At 44.7% G+C, this 22,898-nt stretch overlaps 1 protein-coding gene across 5 annotated transcripts in view; it reads right to left on the bottom strand.

Annotated features, from left to right (window-relative positions):
* Positions 1-22,898, bottom strand: part of LOC102374542 (mitogen-activated protein kinase 10) — a 258,167-nt gene that overhangs the window by 167,448 nt on the left and 67,821 nt on the right. For all 5 annotated transcript variants that reach the window (XM_025197293.1, XM_025197290.1, XM_025197289.1 and 2 more), the window contains exon 3: positions 17,352-17,521. In XM_025197293.1, the coding sequence (XP_025053078.1) occupies positions 17,352-17,521 (170 nt within the window). The remainder of the gene's footprint in view (positions 1-17,351; positions 17,522-22,898) is intronic.

Here is a 22,898-nt window from a genome sequence, read left to right on the forward strand (position 1 = left end):
CCCAGTGCCACTGCCAGCCCTGGCCCTGCACAGGCCCCAGCCCCATCCCAGCACCACCAATGGCCCCAGCTGCAGTCAGGTGCCACTGCCAGCCCCAGTCCTGTGCAGGCCCCAGCCCCATCCCAGCACTGCCGATGGCCCTGGCCCTGGCCCCAGCCCCAGTCCAAGCCCAGTGCCAAAATGGGGCCAGGGTCCAAGCAGGGCTGAGGCTAGTGGTGGTGCCTGACTGCAGCTGGGGATGTTGGCAGTGCTGGGATGAGGCCAGGGCTGGTGGCAACACTGGGCTGAGGCTGTGGCCTGCGCAGGGCTGAGGCTGGTGGTGGCACCCAACTGTGGCTGGGCTGGGGCTGGGGCCGATGGTGGTGCCAGACTGGGGCTGGGGCCCGGCTAGGGCTGGGGCCAGTGGCAGCACCAGGACAGGGCCAGGGCCCACGCAGGGCTGGGGCCAGTGGCAGCACCAGGACAGGGCCAGGGCCCACACAGGGCTGAGGCCATCAGCAGTGCTCAACTGCAGCTGGGATGGGGCTGGGGCCAGCGGTGGTGCCAGGCTGGGGCTGGTGCCTGAGCAGGGCTGGGGCCGGAGGCAGTGCCGGGCTCTTACCAAGTTGGGGCCAACATGGAGCTGGGGTCGACGGTGGTACAAGGCTCTTCCTGGGCTGGGGCTAGCCGCATGCTCCTGGATCTGCATGTCGGTCTGCGCACGGCTCTTCCTGCCCTGAGGGGCTGGAGGCAGTCTGCATGCCAATCAAAATCATGTTGCATGCCATCTTCAGCACGCATATCATAGGTTGCCAACCCCCTGCACTAGGGGTTAAGTGTCCCCTCACACACCCATGCAGATTTGGGATTCTCAGAGCCCACTCCCTCTCTGGGCTCTCTCTGTCTCCCAGCACCTCCACATGCAGGCAGCAGATTCCCTCTGCAGGCCTCTGTCCCTGCAGTACAAGCCTTTCCAGCCCAAACAGAGGACCTCCCTCTGCAGGTCCCTGACCTCCTTCCAGCTAGCTTACCAACCCCCCCCTACCCTTTCCCTGGGTACCCATGTCCCTGATTGCATAGCTCTGACCCTGGGTGGGGAATCAGCTTCTCCTGGGATGACTCTGTCCTGAAATCTGCTCTGCAGCAAGCCTCAACTCCATTCCCTCTGCCTGTGGGGAATGAGGGGCTGAGTCTCTACTCCTCTCTCCAGGCTGGTATAGGTCTTCTGCTGCTTTTCTCTCCAGCTGATTTTCCCTCCCTCAGCTTTTATGGCTCCATAGGAGCCAATCAGACCCTAGGGTTTGCAATGGGGGCTCTAGTTACAGTTCAAATCCTCCAGTAAAAAGTATGCATTGTGCACAGCATACCCTCTGGAAAATTCTTGCATCCTCTGCAAACTTTTTGCTGCCTTTCTTGCAAAGTTCTAGGCACAGCTCACCCACTCAGCTTGCAACCAAACACGCCTTTGCAGCTGTTACATGAGTATGTCTATTCCTTTAAGGTTAGTCTGTGCTACTGCTTGGGATGGTTGCCTCCTCCCCCTCCCTCACCTGCATTCCTGTAGCCTTTGCAAGTTATCTGATCACTTTCACATCTAGGAAGGCTTGCATATTCCTGTCTTCCTTCTACTTCCCGCCTTCTGGTCTCCACTCTGGTTTGGAACCCAGAGGCAATAGTGGCAGGAAACTTTTCTCTGGCTGCTCCTCCAAGTCACCTCCCTCATTATCATGTTTTTCTTACTGATCTTTGGCACCTGCATTTTCTTTCTTTCAGTAGCCTGTCTTTCTGGTTCTTTCTCTTGCACCATCTCTACTTCTGTTGTCTATAGGGTGTCTTTTTTCTTCCCCTTCCCCCACCATCATGTCTGAGCTATTTGCTGTTCACACCTCTTCCATTCCATCTCTTATCTCCTCCTGCACTGCCTCAATCACAGAAATTTTGCACCCCCTTATTCTAAGTTTCCTCCTTCCTGCAGAGTTTCTTCCACCATTTCTACCTCAGTGTCCAACACCTCCTCTCCTCCACTCTTCTCTGGGTTTTGCTGGTCCTCAGTGGGTCTGACTATACTTGCAAAGGTTTTGGGGTATCTATGATACAAGTGTCCCTCTCCCTTACAAACAGTGCATTTTAGAGACTCCAGGCACTCTTGACTTTTCCCCTGCTATGAACTTTATCCCTCTCAATTCCTCCCTCCCACACCTCTCTGCATATTTCTTCCAAAAATTCTCATATCTTTCTCCATCCCAGTAAGTCAATTTCCAAGTCTTTTAGTTCAAGAAAGCAATCAGGCTGGTAAGATGCTCTGCTTGCACCTCCAAAATCTCAATCCTATCTGCTCATCATTGATCCCATCTGCCTCCCGTCACCAGCTAAAGTTGCCTTTATCTGCAGCCTCCACTCCTCTCTAGCCTTTCTCAGTGACTCTTTCATGTTTTCCCACCATACCACTCTCAGTGGGCCAGCCTGCCATTGTGCTCCTGCTATCCTCTGCTTCTCACCCAGTGTACCTTCTCCTGCTACTCCCGCTCAGTCTCCCACTCTCTTCTACTCCTTTCTTCCTTCCAGCATCATCATTCTTGTTGCTGCTGACTACCATTGCTCCTGCTGTCACCTTCTTTCTTCCTTTCTTCTTTGCCTTTGTCAACTCTCCATCTGTCTCAGATATTCATTTCTTCTCTTCAACCCTTTTTTCACCTCAGGCTTACTTGCCACCATTGCCATTGTTTCGAGCTTCATGTTCCAAGTCAAATCAACCGAATCAATTCCAAATCCATGAGTCACTCAAGAACCATATATAGTCCTGCTACTGGCAAGCATTCTCCATCCCCACCTGGGGCTTCAGATGCTTCCAAACCCTTTGGCAGGCATCCTACATGCAGGCCCAAGCCTGGAGGCTTGGGATTCAGATGCCCCTGAGTTTCACTTGCCCTCAACCCTATAGCTACAGGAGCAAGCCAGGAAGGAGTCTCCCATTTTCATAAATTTGGCTGAGATTTGCCAACTGGAAGTGAAAGTGGAACACTAATTATGCAATACCTCAGTCAGGGTACTACTCCCTGCCAAGGAAGTGGTTTTCCCCTGCAACTAGGGAAAACCACCTTAGTGGTCAGGGTATTTCCTCTGCAAGGATAAGCCACCATAGCCCAGCTAAATAAAACATATGGTAGTGTCCATTGCACTTGTTCCCCTTAGTGCTGACTCCTTTTCAAGTCATGAGGAGCTACTACATGGCATGCATTTTGACTTCCTCTTCACTCCCACAGCTGAACTGTGCCTTTCTTTTCTATTTCCAATGATTCTTGTTTCTTCACCAGTCTTAAATATCTGACAAACATCACCAAAAAGGCCCCAAACATTCACCCAGAATCCCTGTTGCCCCCTCTCTCAGCCTTTTGTATATGATTAATGTGGCCCTGCCCTCCATGAGGTAGAACTTGACCTGGTTGCCTTATGACTTCCCTGCATATAAAATTTTGGAGGATCCTAGGACTCGTGACAAGAACACCCAGTTCCAGTCATAAGTGGGGGCTTACTAGCACATGGATCCTTTGTGGGAGATATCTGCAGAACACACACATACTAAGAAGAGCTGAGCTCCTGGGTCACCATGGCTTGAAGCACTGTTGACTCTGGTGGGGGCTCAATGAATTATATGGTAAATTCTAAGACTTTTGTTTTTGGGTTAATATCATGCTAGGTTTGTACTATATATAAGTAGGTATGAAAATGCTGTTTAAAAGTGTGTTTATGGAGTGCCTGTATTAAAACTTGCAATAGTTTCATGAAATTAAGATGCATTAACTTTAGATGAGCTAAATCTGTGAGTACCCATAGTATTTTACCTATATGCAAATGACTACAAACATGTTTATTTCAGTCAGTGTTTTCAAATTTGCTCCTCACTTCTATGTGCTCAGGGAGTGACAGTAAGGAAGGGGGAAGTGGCTGCAGGATGAAGGGGGGGGGCAGAGGGAAATGGGGCCACCTGACACCACAGGTTTATTTCCTCTGCTATAGCAGTGGAAAGAGGACAAATTCATGGCAAACCTCCAAAATTAGATTGTATACTTGGAAAATTATAACAAATTTATAAATTTTCCATACATAGAATTTAAGAAAGGTAAGAAGGAGATTCTAGGGAATTACAAACTGACCAGCCTCAACTCAGTTGCTGGAAAAATCATGAAGCAGGTCCTCAAGGAGTCCATTTCTAAGCACTTGGAGGAGAAGGTGATTAGGAACAGTCAGCACGGATTCACCAAGGACAAGTCATGTCTGAACAACCTGACTGCCTTCTACGATGAGATGACTAGCTCTGTGGATGAAGGGAGAGTAGGGACATGATATACCTTGACTTTAGCAAGACTTTTGATACCGTCTCCCACAACATTCTTGAAGGCAAGCTAAGGAAGTATGGGTTAAACAAAGGGACTGTAAAGTGGATAGAAAACTGACTGGATCAGTGGGCTGAAAGGATGGTAATAAATGGCTCAATGTCTAGTCAGCAGCTTGCATCATGTGGGGTGCTCCAGGTGTCAGCCAGTTTTGTTCAATGTCTTCATCAATGGCTTGGAAGATGGGATGGAGTGCACCCTCAGCACGTTTGCAGATAACACCAAGATGTGGGGAGTAGTAGTTATGCTGGAGGCTAGGACTAGGATTAAGAGAAACCTAGAACAATTAGAGGATTGGACCAGAACAAATATTAGAATCAATAAGAAGAAGAGCAAATTCTTGCACTTAAGATGGAACAATTCCATGCACAGGCTGCAGACTGACTGGCTAAGCAGCAGCTTTGCAGAAAAGGACCTGGGGGTTACAGTGGACAATAAACTGAACATGAGCCAAGGGTGAGCCTTGTTGAGAAGAAGGCTAATGGTATACTGGGCTGCATTAGTAGGAATGTTGCCAGCAGGACAAGGGAAGTTATTATTCCTCTCTATTCAGCGCTGGTGAGGCCAGATCTGGAGTACTATGTACAGTTTTGGGCCCGCCACTAAAGAAAGGATGTGGACAATTTGGACAGAGTCCAGCAGAGGGCAACCAAAATGGTGCGGCACCTGGGGCACATGATTTATGAGAAGAGGCTGAGGGAACTGGGTTTATTTAATCTGGAGAAGACTGGGAGGGGATTTAATAGCAGCCTTCAACTACCTGAAAGGTGGTTCCAAAGAGGATGGAGCTAGACTGTACTCAGTGGTGGCAGATGACAGAACAGGGAGCAATGGTCTCAAGTTGCAGCAAAGGAAGTTTAGGCTACATATTAGGAAAACCTTTCCTAAGTTCCACTTTAAAGCACTGGAACAGGTTACCGAGAGAATGGAATCTCCTTCCTTAGAGGTTGGTGTGAAGCTGGGGATTGTCCTGCTTTAAGTAGATGGTTGGACTAGATGACCTTCTGAGTTCCCTTCCAACCCTAATTTTATATTCACTTTATATTAACCTCTCAAATTTCATACCTAACTTTTTGTTTTAACATTTTATTCACTTGTCATAACCCTCATCCTGCCACTGCTGTCCTTGGACTATTATTTTCTCTTTGTTGAAGGAGGGAGTCTTTGAGGGGGAAAGACTTTGTTTTTGGAACGTTTTATGTAAACCTGAGCCACAAAAATATTAGATAATAAATAATAATAATAATGCCAGCTGATAATGAAATTCAAATGACATAAGCCACGCTTCTTCAATGACTTGCTATTATTTATTTTCCTATTTCTCATTCAACTGTTTGCTTGTCTTACTATTTGTCTACTTACCTGTTTCTCCTATCCCTGCCTATCTCTGCTTATGCATGATAACAGACACTAATTTACTCTAGTAGGAACGCTCTTGTGTTCAGATAAGGCAGTAGCTTTCTAACCAGAAAAAGCAGCTTGTAGAATTCTAATATTAAAGAAACCTAAGTCTGTCTGTCTATCCATAATTCTTTATTTGCACTCTGATTGGCTGGTGGGAACATGCTCCCCCACACTTGGAGCTATGTAGCCTGCTTGCCCAAACCAGCAGTATTTGGGACTGTCACAGACCCTGACTAGTGACCATTTCACTAAGAAGGCATAGAGTGCTGCAAAAGCCATGGTTGTTAATGCCTGAAAAAGTACTGAGAGGTAAGCGCATCTCTGAGAGAAGGGCATCTTTGAAGGGTAAAATCCTGAATTCATTCTAATCAATGTCAAAACTATTGATTGCAACAGGGCAGTATTTCACATTCTAAGGTGTATGGACAAGTGTAGGTTGAATGAATTTATCATTGAAATTTATTGCCAATAGTCAAAATGTTAACATAATTTAAGGTAGTTGGACCTAAACTGGCCTGATACTCAACTACGAAGTTCAGCAAAAAGAACTTTAGAAATGAGAAAAACTAAACTGTCGGTTAGAAGAGGTTAAAAATTGTTCCAATGACCAGATAGGGAGAATGAGAAAGAGCCAATGGAAGAATAGGGCGCTGTAGAGATTGCCAAAGGGAGGCTGGAGACAGTTGGGCTTTGTCTACATAAAAGAGTTGTATGTAGAATTAACTCTTTGGGAAACATGATTTAATTCAGTTGCTAGAACTCCAGAGGGTACATAGAAATCTATGTAAGGAATCAATGTAGACCAAATAAATATAGGGCACTCAATCTGACATAAGTATACAAAAAGGGGGCCACAGGAATATAATTTCTAAACCCTTTCAGTTAAATTGTTTGTTTTGACAAAGCCTCAGGGGAAAATAGGGACTGGATTATGTCTACAGCAGCTATGACAATCATTGGAGATTATACATTTGTTAGTGAGAGATGGAGACTCACAGACAGAACATGAGCATTGCAGAGCTTGCTAGAAATGAGATCAGAACCCCCCCCCCCCAATCCCCAAAGAGGGTTTTGGCATACTGACAGTCCTCAGACTTATGACACAATTGGTTCCTGAAAACTGTGTCTTAAATCGAAACATTGTAACTAGGAACCAATTTTCCTATAGGTACAATGTTATGAATGGGGGATTGGGTCCTTTATGATGCTCAATACAGCTGCGCCCAGCTGGTAAATCTGTTATTGTGGTGGGGAGGGAAGAGGTGTGTGGGTGGGGGGAAGATCAACACCCCTGCAGTGAGGCAGGGACTGGGGATGGAGCAAACTCTGCTCAGCCAGGGCAGGGCAGGGCAGGGCACACTGCAGGTCTGGGAGCTGCTTGTCTGGTGGCTCATCTGGTGACTCTCATTGCTGCTCCTACCGCCAGTCCTGGATCTGTGCAGGGTGGGTGGGGCCAGGGCTGTGCTGGGCTGTGCTCCGGGTGGGTGGGGGGAGGCACTGGGAGTGAGAACTATGCCCTCCTGCTGCTCGCCTTGCCAGGGTGCGGCAAGCACTGGACAGAGCAACTGCGCTGCCTCTGGACAAGCAGCACACAGTAGTAGGAGTTGCCGCCAGCCTCCCCACAGCTCCTAGATGAGACATGGCTTCATTCTGCATTTGCCCTCACCCCAGTGGGACGAGCGGGAGCGGCAGCAGCAGCAGGGCATAGGGGGATGTATTCCCCCGGATTGAAGCAGGGTGGGTGGCAGTGAAGGGACTATGAGGGGGCTGCAGCCACCCTCAAATTTGCTGTAGCCCTCCCATAATCCCTTCTGCCTACACAGAGCACAGCCCAGTACAGCCCCAGCCCCAGGCTTGCCACTGCCACCGCTCACCCAGCTGGGACCGTGGGGGCATGGGATGAAGCTGCAGTTTGTCTGATAAGAGCAGGGAGGCTGGGGAAGCTGGGGTGGCTCCCACTGCTGCATGTCCTTGTTCGGAGGCAGTGCAGTGGCTCTGTCCAGCTCCCGCCCTGCCCCAGCTGGATGAGCGGCAGGGGGGGATTGCATTCCCAGCACCTTCCACTGCCTGCCCAAAGTGCAGCCTGGCTTAGCCCTGGCCCCACCCACCCCACGCAGATCCAGGGGCACATGCCCTCTCCCTGTCCTCCTGGACCAGCGATACGCAGCGGCAGAAGCCATCGCCTCCCCTCCCTGTGCCGGCCCCTGCTGGCTGGGCAGTGCTTGCCCCAGCCAGCCCCTGTCCCAGCCCCTCCCCCTCCTTCACTGTAGGGATGTTGATTCCCCCATTCCCCTTCCCTTCCCTTCCCCCCCCCACCCACAATGGACTTACCAGCTGGGGACAGCTGTGTCAAGCATTGTAAAGTCAAAACCCACATCAGAACCTCAAAACAGAGTGTAAATTTATAAAGGTTGCAAGTGCTGTTCATCATAACTCAAAAAGTCGTAAGTCGAAGATTGCCTTTATTTTATTACCTCTCAGCATGCTTACAAAATTATCTCTTAGATTTCTTTGTACTGGTAAAGGGATATGAAACATGGGAAAATCAACATAAAATATGTGGCAAATTTAATTCTACCAGTAGAATACAGGTAAACATCTACCAGTAGCTCTAGGGCTGACAAGGGGATGTTATACAAATGTGAGGAATAATTTTTGTCAAGTAATTACATGAAAGCTCATTTTTTTATTACTGCTTTAAGCTTGAAGCAAAAAAAAAGAAAAGAAAAGAAAGATTCTAGCAAATAACTCTTGCTCAAACGTTATATTTCGGTCCTTATTTCATTAAAAAACAGGACTTTATCTCGTCTCAGGTGTCTCCATGCATTATGGCTAGGTATGTTATTCTTTCTGGTTTTTCTTCCTCTGTCAAGGTATCAATAAATAGAAGACATTTCAGGGATCAAAATAGGAGATGAATGCAGTCCTTTATATTTCAAAATACTTTTAAGCCCATTTTATACCTTCCTGTCTCTTCCACTTAACTCAGGAGTATTATACTGTGGTAAACCCCTCCTCCATTTAAATAGGGTGGATGCAGCTCCCTTAAATTCATCTAGCCTGTTCAGACATTTTCTCCTTGAACCGTAAAGGCTAAGAAAACTGCCTTTACAGTCCTACCAGGGGAGAGGATGGAATACTATCATCTTAGGGCGGAGGTGGGCAAAATGTAGCCTGCAAGCCAGATGTGTCCCACCAGGTTATTCTATCTGGCCCGCAGGGCCCCTAAAAAATTTAGAAAATTAATATTTATCTGCCCCCACTCATCTTAGGGCATGTCTACACATTGTCCTATGGTGATGTAGCAATGTGCTATGTCACCATTTAGTGCACTATGACAATGTAGCAATCACGTGTGAATACACACGATCACCAACTACATTGCTGTAGTAGCATGCTCCCTAGGTATAGTGTGCTGCTACAGAGCAGCAAAATTTACCCATGCACCACAGACATGGTGTAGTACTTCCAAAAGAAAGTACATCGCAACTTTGCCACACGGCAACATGTAGACATCCTTAGAAAATAGAATTATTTTGCCCAGACCAATCAAGATTTTACCACTAGCATTTCCTTCCAGTACAGATGTAACTTGCCAGGACTGAACACAGAGCAAACACCCTTCGCCCTTCTCCCTCCTTTTGTAACTTCTTTACAGGGCTCTTGCTCAAGAGGCTCTGGCAGTGGGCAGTGGCACTGGAGTTCTCAGCTGCTGAGAGGAGATGTCACATCATTTTTTTTGCCATGTTGAATGAGAAAAAAACCCTCCTGCTTGGCAACACAAAATGGGGTGACACCTCCTCAGAGCAGCAGCAAATGTCAGCTGCTCCTCCTATGCTACGGTACACTGCCAATTGTTACGTCTCAGCTCTGTGTTCTTGGGTAACCCTGGCACAGGATGCAGTCTGTCTGACTCACAAAGGATTCATTCCCCCCCTCCCCTCCTCTACCTAAACGAAACTGATTAAGATGCAGTGAGAGACACACCTAAAACTCTCCAGATAAGGGTGACAAGAGTGAACAACTGCCCTAGGTCTCATTTACATCCGAGATGGAACCAGATGACCATTCATTTACATGAGAGATGGAGAACAGAAAGCCTGAAGCAGAGACTGCAGTGAATTCTGGGACCAGAGAAGCAGGGGAGCACTGCATGATGGGGAATCTGTGCTTCAAATGTTAATCAACCCATTTACTAAGGACTTTTCCCACCCCCAGACGCACGCTGGGTTAAGCTTGAGCTAAGTTTCCCCAAATACTTAGTGAAACCAGGGTAGTATTGTCATTGTTTGTGTTTGTTTTTCTTTTGCATGTCTATTACTACTAGTACTATTATATATTTCATATGCTTAGCAATAAATAACTTTTATAGTCAAACTGGTAGTAATTGGGTATATTTTTCCTTCTCTGCTTCTTTTTCCTCCCGTGCTCTGCAGCAACGCTTCTTTTACCTAAGCTAAAGATCCCTGTGAAGCCCAAAATTATTGTGGGGTCTGCTCATCAAGAGGCCAAAGATTGGGACGTGCTGAGTTTGAAACACATAAGGGGATCAGCTTGTACAGGCTGATTGACCCAGTTTGACTCAGACGTGCCCTTATGAACTGAATGCTGGCCCATGAGGGTGTCAGCTGGACACCCAGCCAGATTCAGAGGGATTCTGTTTACCTGTGTGCTTGTGTCTGACTGCAGTTTATTGTTGCTCTGATGAACTGATTCTTGGCATATGAGGGTGTCAGCCTGTCCATGCTGATCAGCCCGGCCAGGTCAGGCGTGTCATGTTAATTTGTGTGTGTTTGTGTGTATGACTGATTTGGTAACTGGAGGAACCCAGTCCCATTGAGATTGAGTCCTGCAAGATAGCTCCACTGGGGGTGAGGGCTTGCAGAAGGGAGAAATACATCTCCGTATACTAACACAAGCAGCACATTGACAGAATCACCAAAACCCTAGAAACTATCCCTAATAAATGAGCACACCCCAAAGTAATGGTCAAATTTGCTAACACATTTGACAGAAGTACATTTTTCAGGATGTCCTTTACTCACTTGCATATGCTCCTGCACCACTACTAGAGCTGAAGCCAGAAGGTTGTAGGAAGAGGGAGTCAGGGGATGAGAGTGAAAGATCTCTACTCCATTCTGGTGCGACCCTTAGGCACTGTCTGGGGTTTCTGCTCCACTGGCCCACCCATCCTTACACTATTGCTTCTAGGTTCAAGACCAAATACTTGCAACTTGTTAAGCAAGTCACTGGCAGCTGCAGGTGCTCAATACATCAGGTTTCTCCTTACAGTAATTCAGAATCCAAATCCATTTATGAAATTTGATATTTGTCTCTGAAAAAAACTGATTGTAAAGATATCAGAACAAAAAGTCAAAGTGTGCTGTTTCAGATCTAGATCAGAGGATAATCATAATTTCCTCTGGTTAACAGCTAAATGTAAATGTGCAATTAAATCTTAGTTATTCAGAATAATGACTCAGTACAAAGTCTAAAGAGAGGTAACTTTTCAGTGTGACAATGACTCATAGCTGGAGAAAAAACCTTGCTGTGTGGATGAATCGGCCAGGCTCAAGTTTTGCCATGTGTTTACTGAAGTTCAGTATTCCAAACAAACAGAAATAGCTGAAACCTGACAAGATTTTAAACATTGTTTTCTTAGAATAGGGATCCATTTTCAAATAGAACCATTCTGCAGTGCCTAAAGGAATTCTAAGAATTCACTGCAGATAGGAGGGAAGCTGTGATTTGGAACACACACTGAGAAACTTCAGGGATTTGTTGAAAATGAGTTCTTTTAGGGACTCGTCACACAAGACACTTAGCAGATGTTTTATTTAGATCATATCATGCATTACTGTGCCCTGTAAATAGTTAGAACATATTCTGAGCAGTTGCACAGTAATGCTTACTACAATCTCAGCTCGCTCTGGACAGGGCTGGAGCTGGCTGTGCACCCCTACCATGACAGACTCCAGAACCAGGCACTGTAGCTCACATGTCTGCCCATGAGGATGTGTAACCCCCACATCTGGAGTCTGCACCCTCCTCACCATATGCCCAGCGCTGCCTAGCTTGGGAGTGTCTGCCCCTGGCATGCTAGGACAAGACAGATCTCTGATGCTGTAAGTAGGCAGAGGTAGGCATGGGGAGCTGAGTCCAGGAGAAGGTGCCAGTCAAGCTGTATCTCTGTCACTGGCAGTCTTGAACCAGCTCTAGTGAGGTGCTGGGGCTGAATCTTGAACTTATATTATCTTCATGGAGCAGTCTGACAATAGCTTAATATGCTCTGGAGATACTCCTTCCATGAAAAGCTGTAATTTTGTTACAATATGATCATACTTAGCATGAGTGGTACTGCTTGAATGCATTAAGTGCAGTTGATATGTCCGAAGTGTCATGTGCAATATGGCCCTGGTTTCAGTGTGTGTTGTGCCTATTATCCAAATCACCTCAGAATGTCCTAGAGGAAGTGTTTCAATCACTTCTGAAATGGACCTTCTTCTGAGGCACCAGCACACAGTAATATAAGCATAGGTCATAGGACATGTCCAGCTTTGGCATGCCCAGGGGCTGCACACTGCAGGGGTCAGTTCCCCCAGGTTCTCCCATGCTGCACAGGCTGCCTCTTCCCTTCTACCCCACTGCAGTGGCAGCATGCAGACCTTCAGGCCCTCCCCCCACTGTAGGGCAGTGGGAAAGGCAACTGTCAAGGATTGCGGGTGGCACATTAACTGATTGCATGCTGCTTGTGGCCTCTGGGCCACCAGATGGATAGCCCTACATAAGCAATTCTAATATGATACTCGTAGGTAAGCAGAATGGGCTAAACTCACAGTGAAAGTCAATAGAATTTTTACCATACAAATGTACAGAACTTAGTTCTATGGAGTTATTTAACTGGAACTTAATTCAGCTTGGTGACCTTTGTTCAGTGCCTATTGACAGGTAAAAATACTCCTGATGGAATTATTACCACCATTCCTAGAATACAAGGAAAAAATATTTCAGTTCTTACTAGGCCTAAGACAGTTGATGCTGTGAGATTTCCTATCCTAGCACAAAGTTGTCCATAAATCAGTCCATGCTTTTAACATCCCTTTCGGTAGCTATATCAAATTCTGTTTTTCCCCTTTTCCTTCTTCCAACCTCTCCCCTCCCTTGTTTTTGTCTTTAACTGTCTATTAGTTTTAATACTTCTCTGAAGTCAATGGTTACACAGAGTAAAAGTATAATTCAATCTTTTTCTTCTGAAATGTGTGTTTGATCTTCTCTTTCCCAGGAAAGTTGGTGCAGTCCCTGGGCCAGGTCTGCTGCTGGACTTCAGTGAACCTCTGTTTACACCAGCTGAGGATGTAGGCTTTCATTTCAGATATGATATTTCACCTCAGGTTAGTGTATAAGCCAACCAAAACAACTTTACCTGCAAGATCTGCTGTGGATCTAGCATTCAGCTCCTAACAGTGCCAACATACCCATTCTGTTATCCAAATAAACAAATAAACTATGTAAACACAACGTATTTTTTTCTGCATAAACTAACAAGACATAGAGGGGTCTACTCTACCATTGGGCTATGCCATTCCACACCTTTGAGAAGCCCAGTTCTACCCTTTACATTTGTAACATCTGTGCCTGGTATAGCCAGTGAAGCACCGGTGATCTCACTCACTGAGGAAAAATTCTCCCCTGGCCATCATCATAAATTTAATGCTAAGTGGTATACATCACTATTGCTGTTACCATATATACTCAAATATAAGATGACCCCTCAATAATTAGATTCCATATATTGAAAATGTATAAAATGGATATAATTTATAATAATTTATAATTTGATATAACTTTAATGATTGGAGGTTTTATTAAAATTGTTAATTTCCCATTGCTACAGCATGGGAAATAAATCTGGGTTGGGTCAGGTAGCCCCTTTGCCCTCTGCCCCTCCAACTTCTTCCTTTTGCAGCTGCTTCCTCCTCCTTATTGTCAATCCCTCTCTTCCTAAGCACATGGAAGTGAAGAACAAATCTGAAAAAAAATGACCTTGAAAAAAACATAGCTGACCTTGAAATAAACATAGCTGTAGCAATTTGCATATAGTACCCACAGAGTTAGTTCATCCAGAATGCATCCAGATGCATTTTACCTTTTTGAAACTGCTGCCAGTTTTAGCACAGGTACTGCAGAAACACACTTTTGAGCAGCAGTTTAGCACCTACTTAGAAAGGGTACAAACTATGTATGAGTTGTGGGATCCTCCAAAAATTTATATATATTTTTGCCCCCAAAAAAGAAAAAAGAAACCTATCCTTGTGGTAGGTTCCCAGCAGCATGTTTTCCCCCTATGGGGCATGTACTTTATAGTCATGCTCAGTGCTGGCTGCATTTTAACACTATCATAGTTTGTTTCTATTGCTGAGCACATCGATATGCAATGTAATAATGCAGTTTCCTTGTATGTGAATGTTAAGGTGAGGGGCTTTTCCCCCTATGTTCATTGAGTGGGAAACCTCATCTTATATTCAAGTAAATATAGTATTCATTATCTGCACTGCAGTTGCATACAGGAGTCCCAGTCCAGGACCACCACACCAGCAGGTGCTGTATAAACAAAGAGCATGAGGATAGCTTTTGCTCCAGAAGCTGAAGTATCTTTTTGCCTATTGAAATGTGTAGTCTTCAGAGTACATGGTAAGTGAAAGTGATGGCAGATACACACTTCAACCCTAGTAGGGCATGACTAGGTAGCTTATGACAATGGCTCCTTATGCCTGCTTGCATGTGGAAGCAGATACTAAACCACTCCATTTAAAAGAAGTCAGCCACATGAAGCACTGCTAAGCACACTGCTCCCAAGTTCCCTTGAGCTATCACACCAGTATCTGCATGAGAGAGAGAGAGAGAGAATGATTCAGGAATCATCTTCTGACCTCTTATAGCTCCATTCTCCTTCCCCCCTGAGCACTTCTGGCAACAAAAGTTAGAAAGGAGTCCCTAAAATCTCTGAATTTTCTTTACCAACAAATAATTAAATGTACTGCACAATTAAGCCAATGGAATTAAAAGACAACCTAACATAGGTTTTCCCTGTTATTCATGTTGAGACACTGTCAGCAATGCTATCAGATGAAGATAAAGAACAAGATGAGCTTGGCAAGAAATCTTCTCTATTAGAGCCAGCTGTCACAATTATTTCTGATGCTTACTGCCATTCACATATTGTCAAGTTTGATCATCTTCCAGAAAACAGGAGGGTTGTAGGGGGGAGAAAAGCAGCTGTTCCACATCTCTTGACACAAAAACAGCATTGTTGTTACTTGAGTGTGAGAAGACAATGGAGGATATCCCATTTTTTTAAGTGCCATTGTTTTTATTGTCTATATTTAATGGCTGAAATATTTCCAAAGCTATTTATTGGCCAATGCTTTGGTTTCTTACATAGCTTTACTAGAGAGATTCTACCAAAGCACTTCTCCACATGCTCAAGGCAACCAAAAGACTCGTCACTTTTCTGTTCTAGCAGATGGGCACAGAAGCTAAGTATATTTCAGTGAAAAAGATCACCTCATCTGCCTATCTACCACCGAAACAAATAAGAGTATAGAAGTCCATTTTCTTATGTTTTGGCCAATCTATGCTTAAAAGATTCAAGCAACAGGCCTTTCTCCTCTTCTCTTGGGAGACTTCCCACAGCCTAATATATCTTACTGACTGGAAAGTTGTCAACATATGTTTCCCTTTTCTTAATGCTATATAAATGCCTTTAGCTGTGACCTGACAGATCACAAAAAATAAATAATTTCTGGGTTTGGTAATAGTAATAGCTGTCAACATGTCTCTCATTTGTTTTCTTTTATTTAAGTTACATAATTTAGACTTTTTCTTACAAATTTTCATCATAATCTCTTCATCCTCCATTCCTTACACACTAATTCCTCTTGTTATCTTCCTAACAGGTTCTTAATATGTATCTAATAAACTAGGACACGAATGAACAGATCGTATCATTCAAGATTCTGCTTGGAAATGGACAATTATTTTCATAATGTATCACGTGATGCCTTTACATGTGTGGCCCAAAACTCCATCAGTCCATTTACAGTCTTATCAAATCGTTAATTTCTTCTCAGACATTTGTGTTAACTTTCTACTTTAAATTCAGTGTTATTTTGCATGCTTGCCTTTTTCTTTTCTTTTCTTTTATTTCTTTTTTTTTTTTTTGGCTTGAGGCACTCATAATTTTTGCTTGTCAAATCTCAGTATGGAAGACAAATATCATAGGATGTTACTTATTTTATTTAGATGCCTTTAGCTTTATCTGTTTTCTGTTGTTTATAATTGAACTTTACAGCAATTTAGTTATGGGTAGCCATAAGAAAATTTGATATGAGGTCAGGAAGAGGTCTCAGAGCAACAGACAGTACCAAATAAGAAAGTGAAGACAATGCTGCCACATAGTCAAGTGGACAGATCTTGGAAACCAACACAGAGTGCCTAGTCTACAAAGTAAATATCTCTCCACAACTTGATTTTAAACAAAGTTGTAAAACTTGAATTTGTAACACTTTAAGGAAATGGTTGATTTGATGTCTTGAAGCAGAACTTACATGGCTTGGGCACTGGTGGTGAAATAGATCCTAGAAATAACTTAGTCTTTCATATAGGGTGCAAGGTACTAACCATATTATTGCACTTCCAATTTCTTGTATCTGTTCTGACTGACCTTTGAAACTGAACTTGCCTTTCTGTCAAAAGAAGCTAATTCCTATGCCATTCCATTGCATGGTGATGTAGTATTAGATTAAATTCACAACAGTGAAGTGAAAGAGAAGATTGATAGAAAAGGGTAGTTATGATAAAATAGTGTGGGAAGGGGAAGAATTATTTACTGTCTACAACAATGTTCTGAGAAACACTGGACAGAGGGATTCAAAATATAAGCCATCAGTCAGTGAAAGTAAAAGGACCATTTCTAAAGCTCACAGTCTTTGAATGCAATGATTATTTTTGCTTAGTGAATCCTATTAGCTTTACATAAAGACAACTACTTCGTGTCGTTCATCTGCATTTCATATACTGCTCTGAAATGTCACTTAAAAATAAAGGAAATATCATCAATCATGTAGATCAAAATCAAAAGAAAGCCTTCCTTTTCTGAAAGCTGCAAATTGCTATGAGATGTGACTTGTTTCTAAACAGGTCTCTGTGACTTTTGCAGCACTAAAGTGGAAATTACAGGGTCTACTTGAGATATAATTTGCATTGCTATTGGAAATAAGGCTTTAGTTGTCAATTGCTATAAGATTAGTTTCCTCCTTTTTCAGTAGTTACTACTTGCTATGTGGAGAAACCAACCTCGTTATTACATTCACAACAGTGGGAGAATTTTGTTGGAGGAGCTACTAAGCTGTTTTTGATTTAGGATGTAGGTTGCTACATCCTACATCCAGGTTAACCAGTTAACCTGGTTAACTCTTATTTTTCCTATTTAGACACTTGTTGCTAGTGAACTGAACAAATGCAGAAGGCATATCCCATTTAAAAGAATAAGAAAAAGAAACCGCTGAAACTTACCAAACTATTCCCTGAGCCCCAGAGCCAATAGGTTTTAAGTTCTGGTAGCGTTTGAGAACTGTGAAGGTCGAGTCACCTACTTCCACGCTGTAGAACTGGTTGTCAACTTTGCTTTTGCTCATGTTGTAATGTTTGGCAATATATGACACATCCACTTGTTTCCCAAATCCCTGTCATGGAGAAGAGGAGTGAAAATAATAATAATAAAAATACCATATACTAAACCAAGGCCAATAAGCCATCAGCATAATAATGAAACACAGTGAGCCTTGTTTTTCAAATATGAATCACTGTCATTTTATGCTCACTGTCAGACATGCATGTTGTCAGATGAATTCTCAAAGGTTTTCAAAGACTGCATTGATTGCTCCCCCCTCCAGCTCCCCTCCCCCCCGCCCCCTTTCACCTAAAGGAATTGCCATTAAAAAATCATGACATTTTCTCCAGCCAGTGTTTGTAGAATAGGAATTCCCACTGACTGATATTAGCGTATTACTGTGGTACTGTGTGACTGCAGACAGAATCTGTATGGTGCAGCTAAAAATCTTATTTCAGTTACGCTGCAATAAATTAGGAATAAGTCCTTTGACACAAATAGATGCAGGAAGTTGTCTCTTAGGTAGGTAAACAATAAACGTTGCCTAAAATTTGAGAACTACTGTTATAAAATGTATCTGAATCCATTTCAGATTACTGGAAAGAAAGAAAAAGGAACCATCAAGGCATTTGGATTGTGGGACAGATCCTGAAAGGCAATGAGCAGTTCTTGTCTCCAACTAACTTAAGTGAAAAATATTATCTGACAAGAAGGAGAACTTTGCATCAGTTCCTGAATTTTAAAACAGGGTCATATCCAAATCTCAGTTTTAACAGTCCTTTTCAAACAAAAGTCCCACTAAATGGAGCTGCTCCTGCATTAACAAGCAACTTGTAGGGGGTAGAGTGCAAAATCATTTGAAAAGAAACACAAAATATAATTTTGACATAAATATGCCAATGTGTGTACATACATTCAAGACCAGCAGCAAATACCAGTTAGTTTCTGACCCCTAGGCTCTGTCCAGATGAGCACAGTGGTGCGGTATGTGGCACCACAGACATGTCTACAATGGCACATACCGCCCCATTCAGGTGTTCTCCACACTTCAAGGAAGCAATACGGGATGGGGGGGAGTTGACCCCTGGATATCCAGGGATCAAAAGAACCCATGCCAAAAAAAAAAAAAAAAAAAAGTGAAGCGGCACATGCCAGGGCAGTATGTGCTGCTCAAAACTGAAGCCTGGATGGCTAGAGCCACGCTTCTGGCTGCCAGCCAGGCTCCAAGTGGCAGGATCACTGCTACTGCAGACCCAGGAGGGTCCCTAGGACCCCAGGTAAGGCTACTGGGGCCAGCCCAGTGCTAATCCCAGCCTCCTCTACCCTACCCAGGGTAACCTTCCGTGTGCCAGAGGGCACGTGGCACATGCATTCCCTGGGGACAACTAGCAGTAGCACAAGGTGCACTTGTGTGGATGCAGCCCTAGAGTCCAGTGAGAGAATAGGAGGGTAAACTGATCTAGACTTAAGGTGATACCAACAACCATATAGTGAAGTCTGTCACCATCCTTAGCAAATGGCATTTTCTTGATCCTTTAGTGCTTTGAACATAATTATTTATTTTTCATTGATCATGCCAGCATACATGTATTTCACAAGGATTTTAAAGACCTGGATTTAGATGTGGAATTTGTCTGTCTTTGACTAACTGAATAAAAAAGACCAACTGAGTCTGGAGACATATCTCCTATTCTGTGAACACTGTAATTTAGAATCAGAAAGTCAGGGCTGGAAGGGACCTTAGGTAGTCATTCAGTCAGTCTCCAGACAGGAACATCCCTGTGCAAACCATCCCAGGTGTATACTTATTTAACTGGCACTTAAAAACTTCTAGTGATGGAGATTCCACAACCTCTTCAAGTAATCTATTTCAGTTGCTATCCACCCTCAGAGTTAGAAAGTTCTTCCTACTACCCAACCTTAATTTCTATTGTTGCAGTGTTAGCCCATTACCTCTTGTCCTGTCCCCAGTGGTCATAGAAAACAACTGACTGCTGTTTCCTTATAATACCTATTTTGTATTTTAGGAGTTATCAGATCTGTCTTCAGTCTTCTATTCTCTTTACTAAATAATCCCAATCTACCATTTCCTTGTATGTGATGTTTTCTATACACCTAATGGTTTTTATTGCCTTCCTTTAGATTAATTCAAATTTGTCTACATCTTTCATGAAGTTCATTCCCCTAGATGAACACAGTATTCCAGGTGAGGTCTCAGCAATGCTGAATAGAGAGAAAAAAAATCACTCTCTGTGACTTGTATATGACACTCCTGTTAATACAACCAGAATACTTGTGTCTATTTTTTGCAATAATATTACACTTTTACTCATATTTAGCTTGTGGTCCAGCATAACCCTAGATCCTCCTCTGTAGTATTGTAACCTAGCCAGTCATTCATGATTTTGTATTTGTGCCTGTGATTATTTTTTCCTAACGTCAGAACTCTGCAGTTTATGCTTAGTGAACTTCATCTCTATTTTAGACCATTTTTCCAATTTATCATGATCATTTTGAATCCTAATCCTGTCTTCTATGGTATCTGTAACCCCATCCAGCGTGGTGTCATCCACAAATTCCATACATACATATCTAATATTAACATCCAAGACATTCATGAAGATATTGAACAGATAGACCTAATCCAAGCCTCTGGAACCCCACTTGATATCTCTTTCTAATCTGACACTGAAACATTGATGACTACTTTTTAAAGGTGAAAACAAGCATTCATGCAACTGGCTCAGGTTTAGGCAACTTAGTTTGAGCTGCCTAAACCTGAGTTGGGAACCTGTGCATGTAAGCACTGCTACTTGCCAGGAGGAGGCATAGGCAGCCAAAGGTAAGTAAATCAGGGAATGGGGGTTAGGATGATTTAAATGTAATGCTTGCACATAGCCTTAAGACAAGGGTTATCAACCAGACATATGTGTACCTCTAGGGGTACTTAGTAAGGTCATAGGGTACAGAGCACACCCTGGGGCACCGCAGCAGTCTACCCATCATGTTCCCATGCTTTGCCTCTTACACAGGGAAAAGGTATGCCGGGTGCCACAGGCCCCACACAGCACATCATGGCACTTCCCAACCCCCCACCTCAGCTCACTCTCCTGATTGGCCACAAGACCCCACTCTCAGCCAATAGCTGACAGTGAGGAGGTGTTGTGGCCACCCCCTTCTTGCAGAGCAGAGAGGGTCTCAATGGCAGGGGATAAGTGTTTCTGTGCCCACTCCCAGGAGCAGGGCCGGGGGGCGGAAAGGGCAGCAGCACCCCTCTGGAGGCTGCACAGGCACCACCCAGCCCAACAGGGGGAGGAGGGGGCACACGCGGCAGCTGTCACCACCACCACCACTGTCCTGTGCTACTTTCCCACAGCTGGTTGCACGTGCAGATCTGTGGGCTGCTGATAGGTGGTGTGCAATTGGCCAGGTGTGATGCCCATCAGAAGCCCATGGAGCCACACGTGAGACCAGCTATGGGAAAGTGGAACACAGCGCCAACACGGGGTGGGGGGTAGTGGTGGCAGCACGGGGCAGTGGGTGGCAATGGCACTGGCACAGGGTGGTGGCAATGTGGGGTGGTGTGTGAACCCCCCCAGCAAAAGTCTGGCTGGCCAGGCAGCACCTGTGAAACCCACTGCCTTTGCCCCCCCCAGCCCTCCTCCTGGGAGTGGGCACAGAAACACACTCCCGCCCACCCCACCATTGACACTCTCTGTGCCTTGCTGCTGCTGCTTGCTTTGAGCACAGCACAATGGACATGTGCATCCCATCGCTGGGAAGGCAGCAGCCTGGCATCAAGCCACCCAGCAGCAGGATGCACATGGCGTTGTGGAGCTCTTGAAGCAGTGGCAGCAAGGCACAGAGGCAGAGCAGAGCCAAGCCCATCCTCACCCCACACACCTATCAGGGGGGCACATGCCCCCTCTTGGCTTCACCGTGGTACACACAGAGGTGGGAGCCCCCTTCCCCCCATCCCCTATGCCTCTGGATGTGCTGCCAGGTTCCCATTACCCCATGGCCCGGCCTGAGCTCCATTCACCCCTGCCCCTACCCCACTCCCTCCTGCACCCCCCAACCCTTTTACTTTCCCCCATCTTGCCCCTTCCCCACACACACTTACCTGCTGTGGGGGGGGGGGGGGGGTGCATGTCTGTGTCTGTGGGGCTGTTGCGAGGGGGGGCCGTGTGTGTGTCTATGTCTCTGTCTGCATGTATGTGTGTCTGTCCCCTGCCCGCCCAGAGGCAGCAGGCACATGGCGTTGTGCGGCTCTTGGGGTGAAAAGTCCAGCCTGCATCAGCAGCTGCCTCTGCCTCATGCACAGATTTGGGGGGCACATGCCCCCTGGGCCTCTGCCAGGGTACATGGAGCAGCAGGAGCTGCCCCCCACCCCCAACAGACAAGCTGCTCTCATGTCTCCATCCTGCACTCCACCCCGGCTGTGCAGCACCTGCCCCTGCCTCAGGCCCAGCCCCACTGCCTCCTTCACTGTGGGGGATCCCAACCTGCCCCCCACCCCTTAAAAACAAGGAAAAAATATAAAGGGGTACATGACCTGAAACTTTGAGGCAGAAGGGGTACACTTCTTTAAAAAGGTTGAGAACCCCTTCCCCAAGACCTCTAGTTATGCACCCATTTTAAAATAGTTTCATTTGATAGTATTTCCTTAGTTTATGTATAAGAATCTTGTGGAAGACAGAATGAAAAACCTTACTAAAGTTATTATATCACATCCACTCCTTACCCACAAGACCTATTACCTTGTCATAAAAGAAAATTAGTTTGATTAGATAGGATTTATTCTTGACAAATCTATGGTGACTAGTATTTATCACCTTTTTATCCTCAAGGTACTTACAAATTGATTGTTTGATTATATGTTCCACCATCTTTCTAGGTATTGAAATTATATTGACAGGTCCATAATGCCCAGAATCCTGTTTTTCTCTCTTTTTTTTAAAAGCAAGTACTATATTTGTGTGGTGAGCATGTTTGTTATTACCCTGAAATAAAATAATTAGGTTAACAATAATTTGGATTATTAAGAAGTATTAGCTTTACAGCTGAATACAAGGCATGACCTGTGGCCTAGCAATGCCACTGACCACAAGGAAGAATGATAGCTAAGCTTTTGCTCGTGTTAAGTAATCATTTTAACTGTGTTAAGCATTTTCTGAGTAAAATGCAGCAAGTGGATCTGTGTCTGTGTGCTGTAAAATCAGCTAAAGCAAGGAACAAAATAAAACAAAAAAGCCATTGTTCTAAGTACAGTGATCATGTCCTTAAGAAGTATCTACCACTGCAAGTTCTTGCTAACGTATCATAATGTCACCTCTTATATTTTGTCTCTAGTCTCAGTTAAAATCTCTCCATAGGTATGCTGCTTTAAGCCAACCTTTACCTGCCAATGTCCCAGCACATCGCATCCAGCCTGGAGACTGGGTGTATGT

This window comes from Alligator sinensis, unplaced genomic scaffold (assembly GCF_000455745.1).
Source record: "Alligator sinensis unplaced genomic scaffold, ASM45574v1 scaffold125_1, whole genome shotgun sequence".
Classification (NCBI taxonomy): Eukaryota; Metazoa; Chordata; order Crocodylia; family Alligatoridae; genus Alligator; species Alligator sinensis.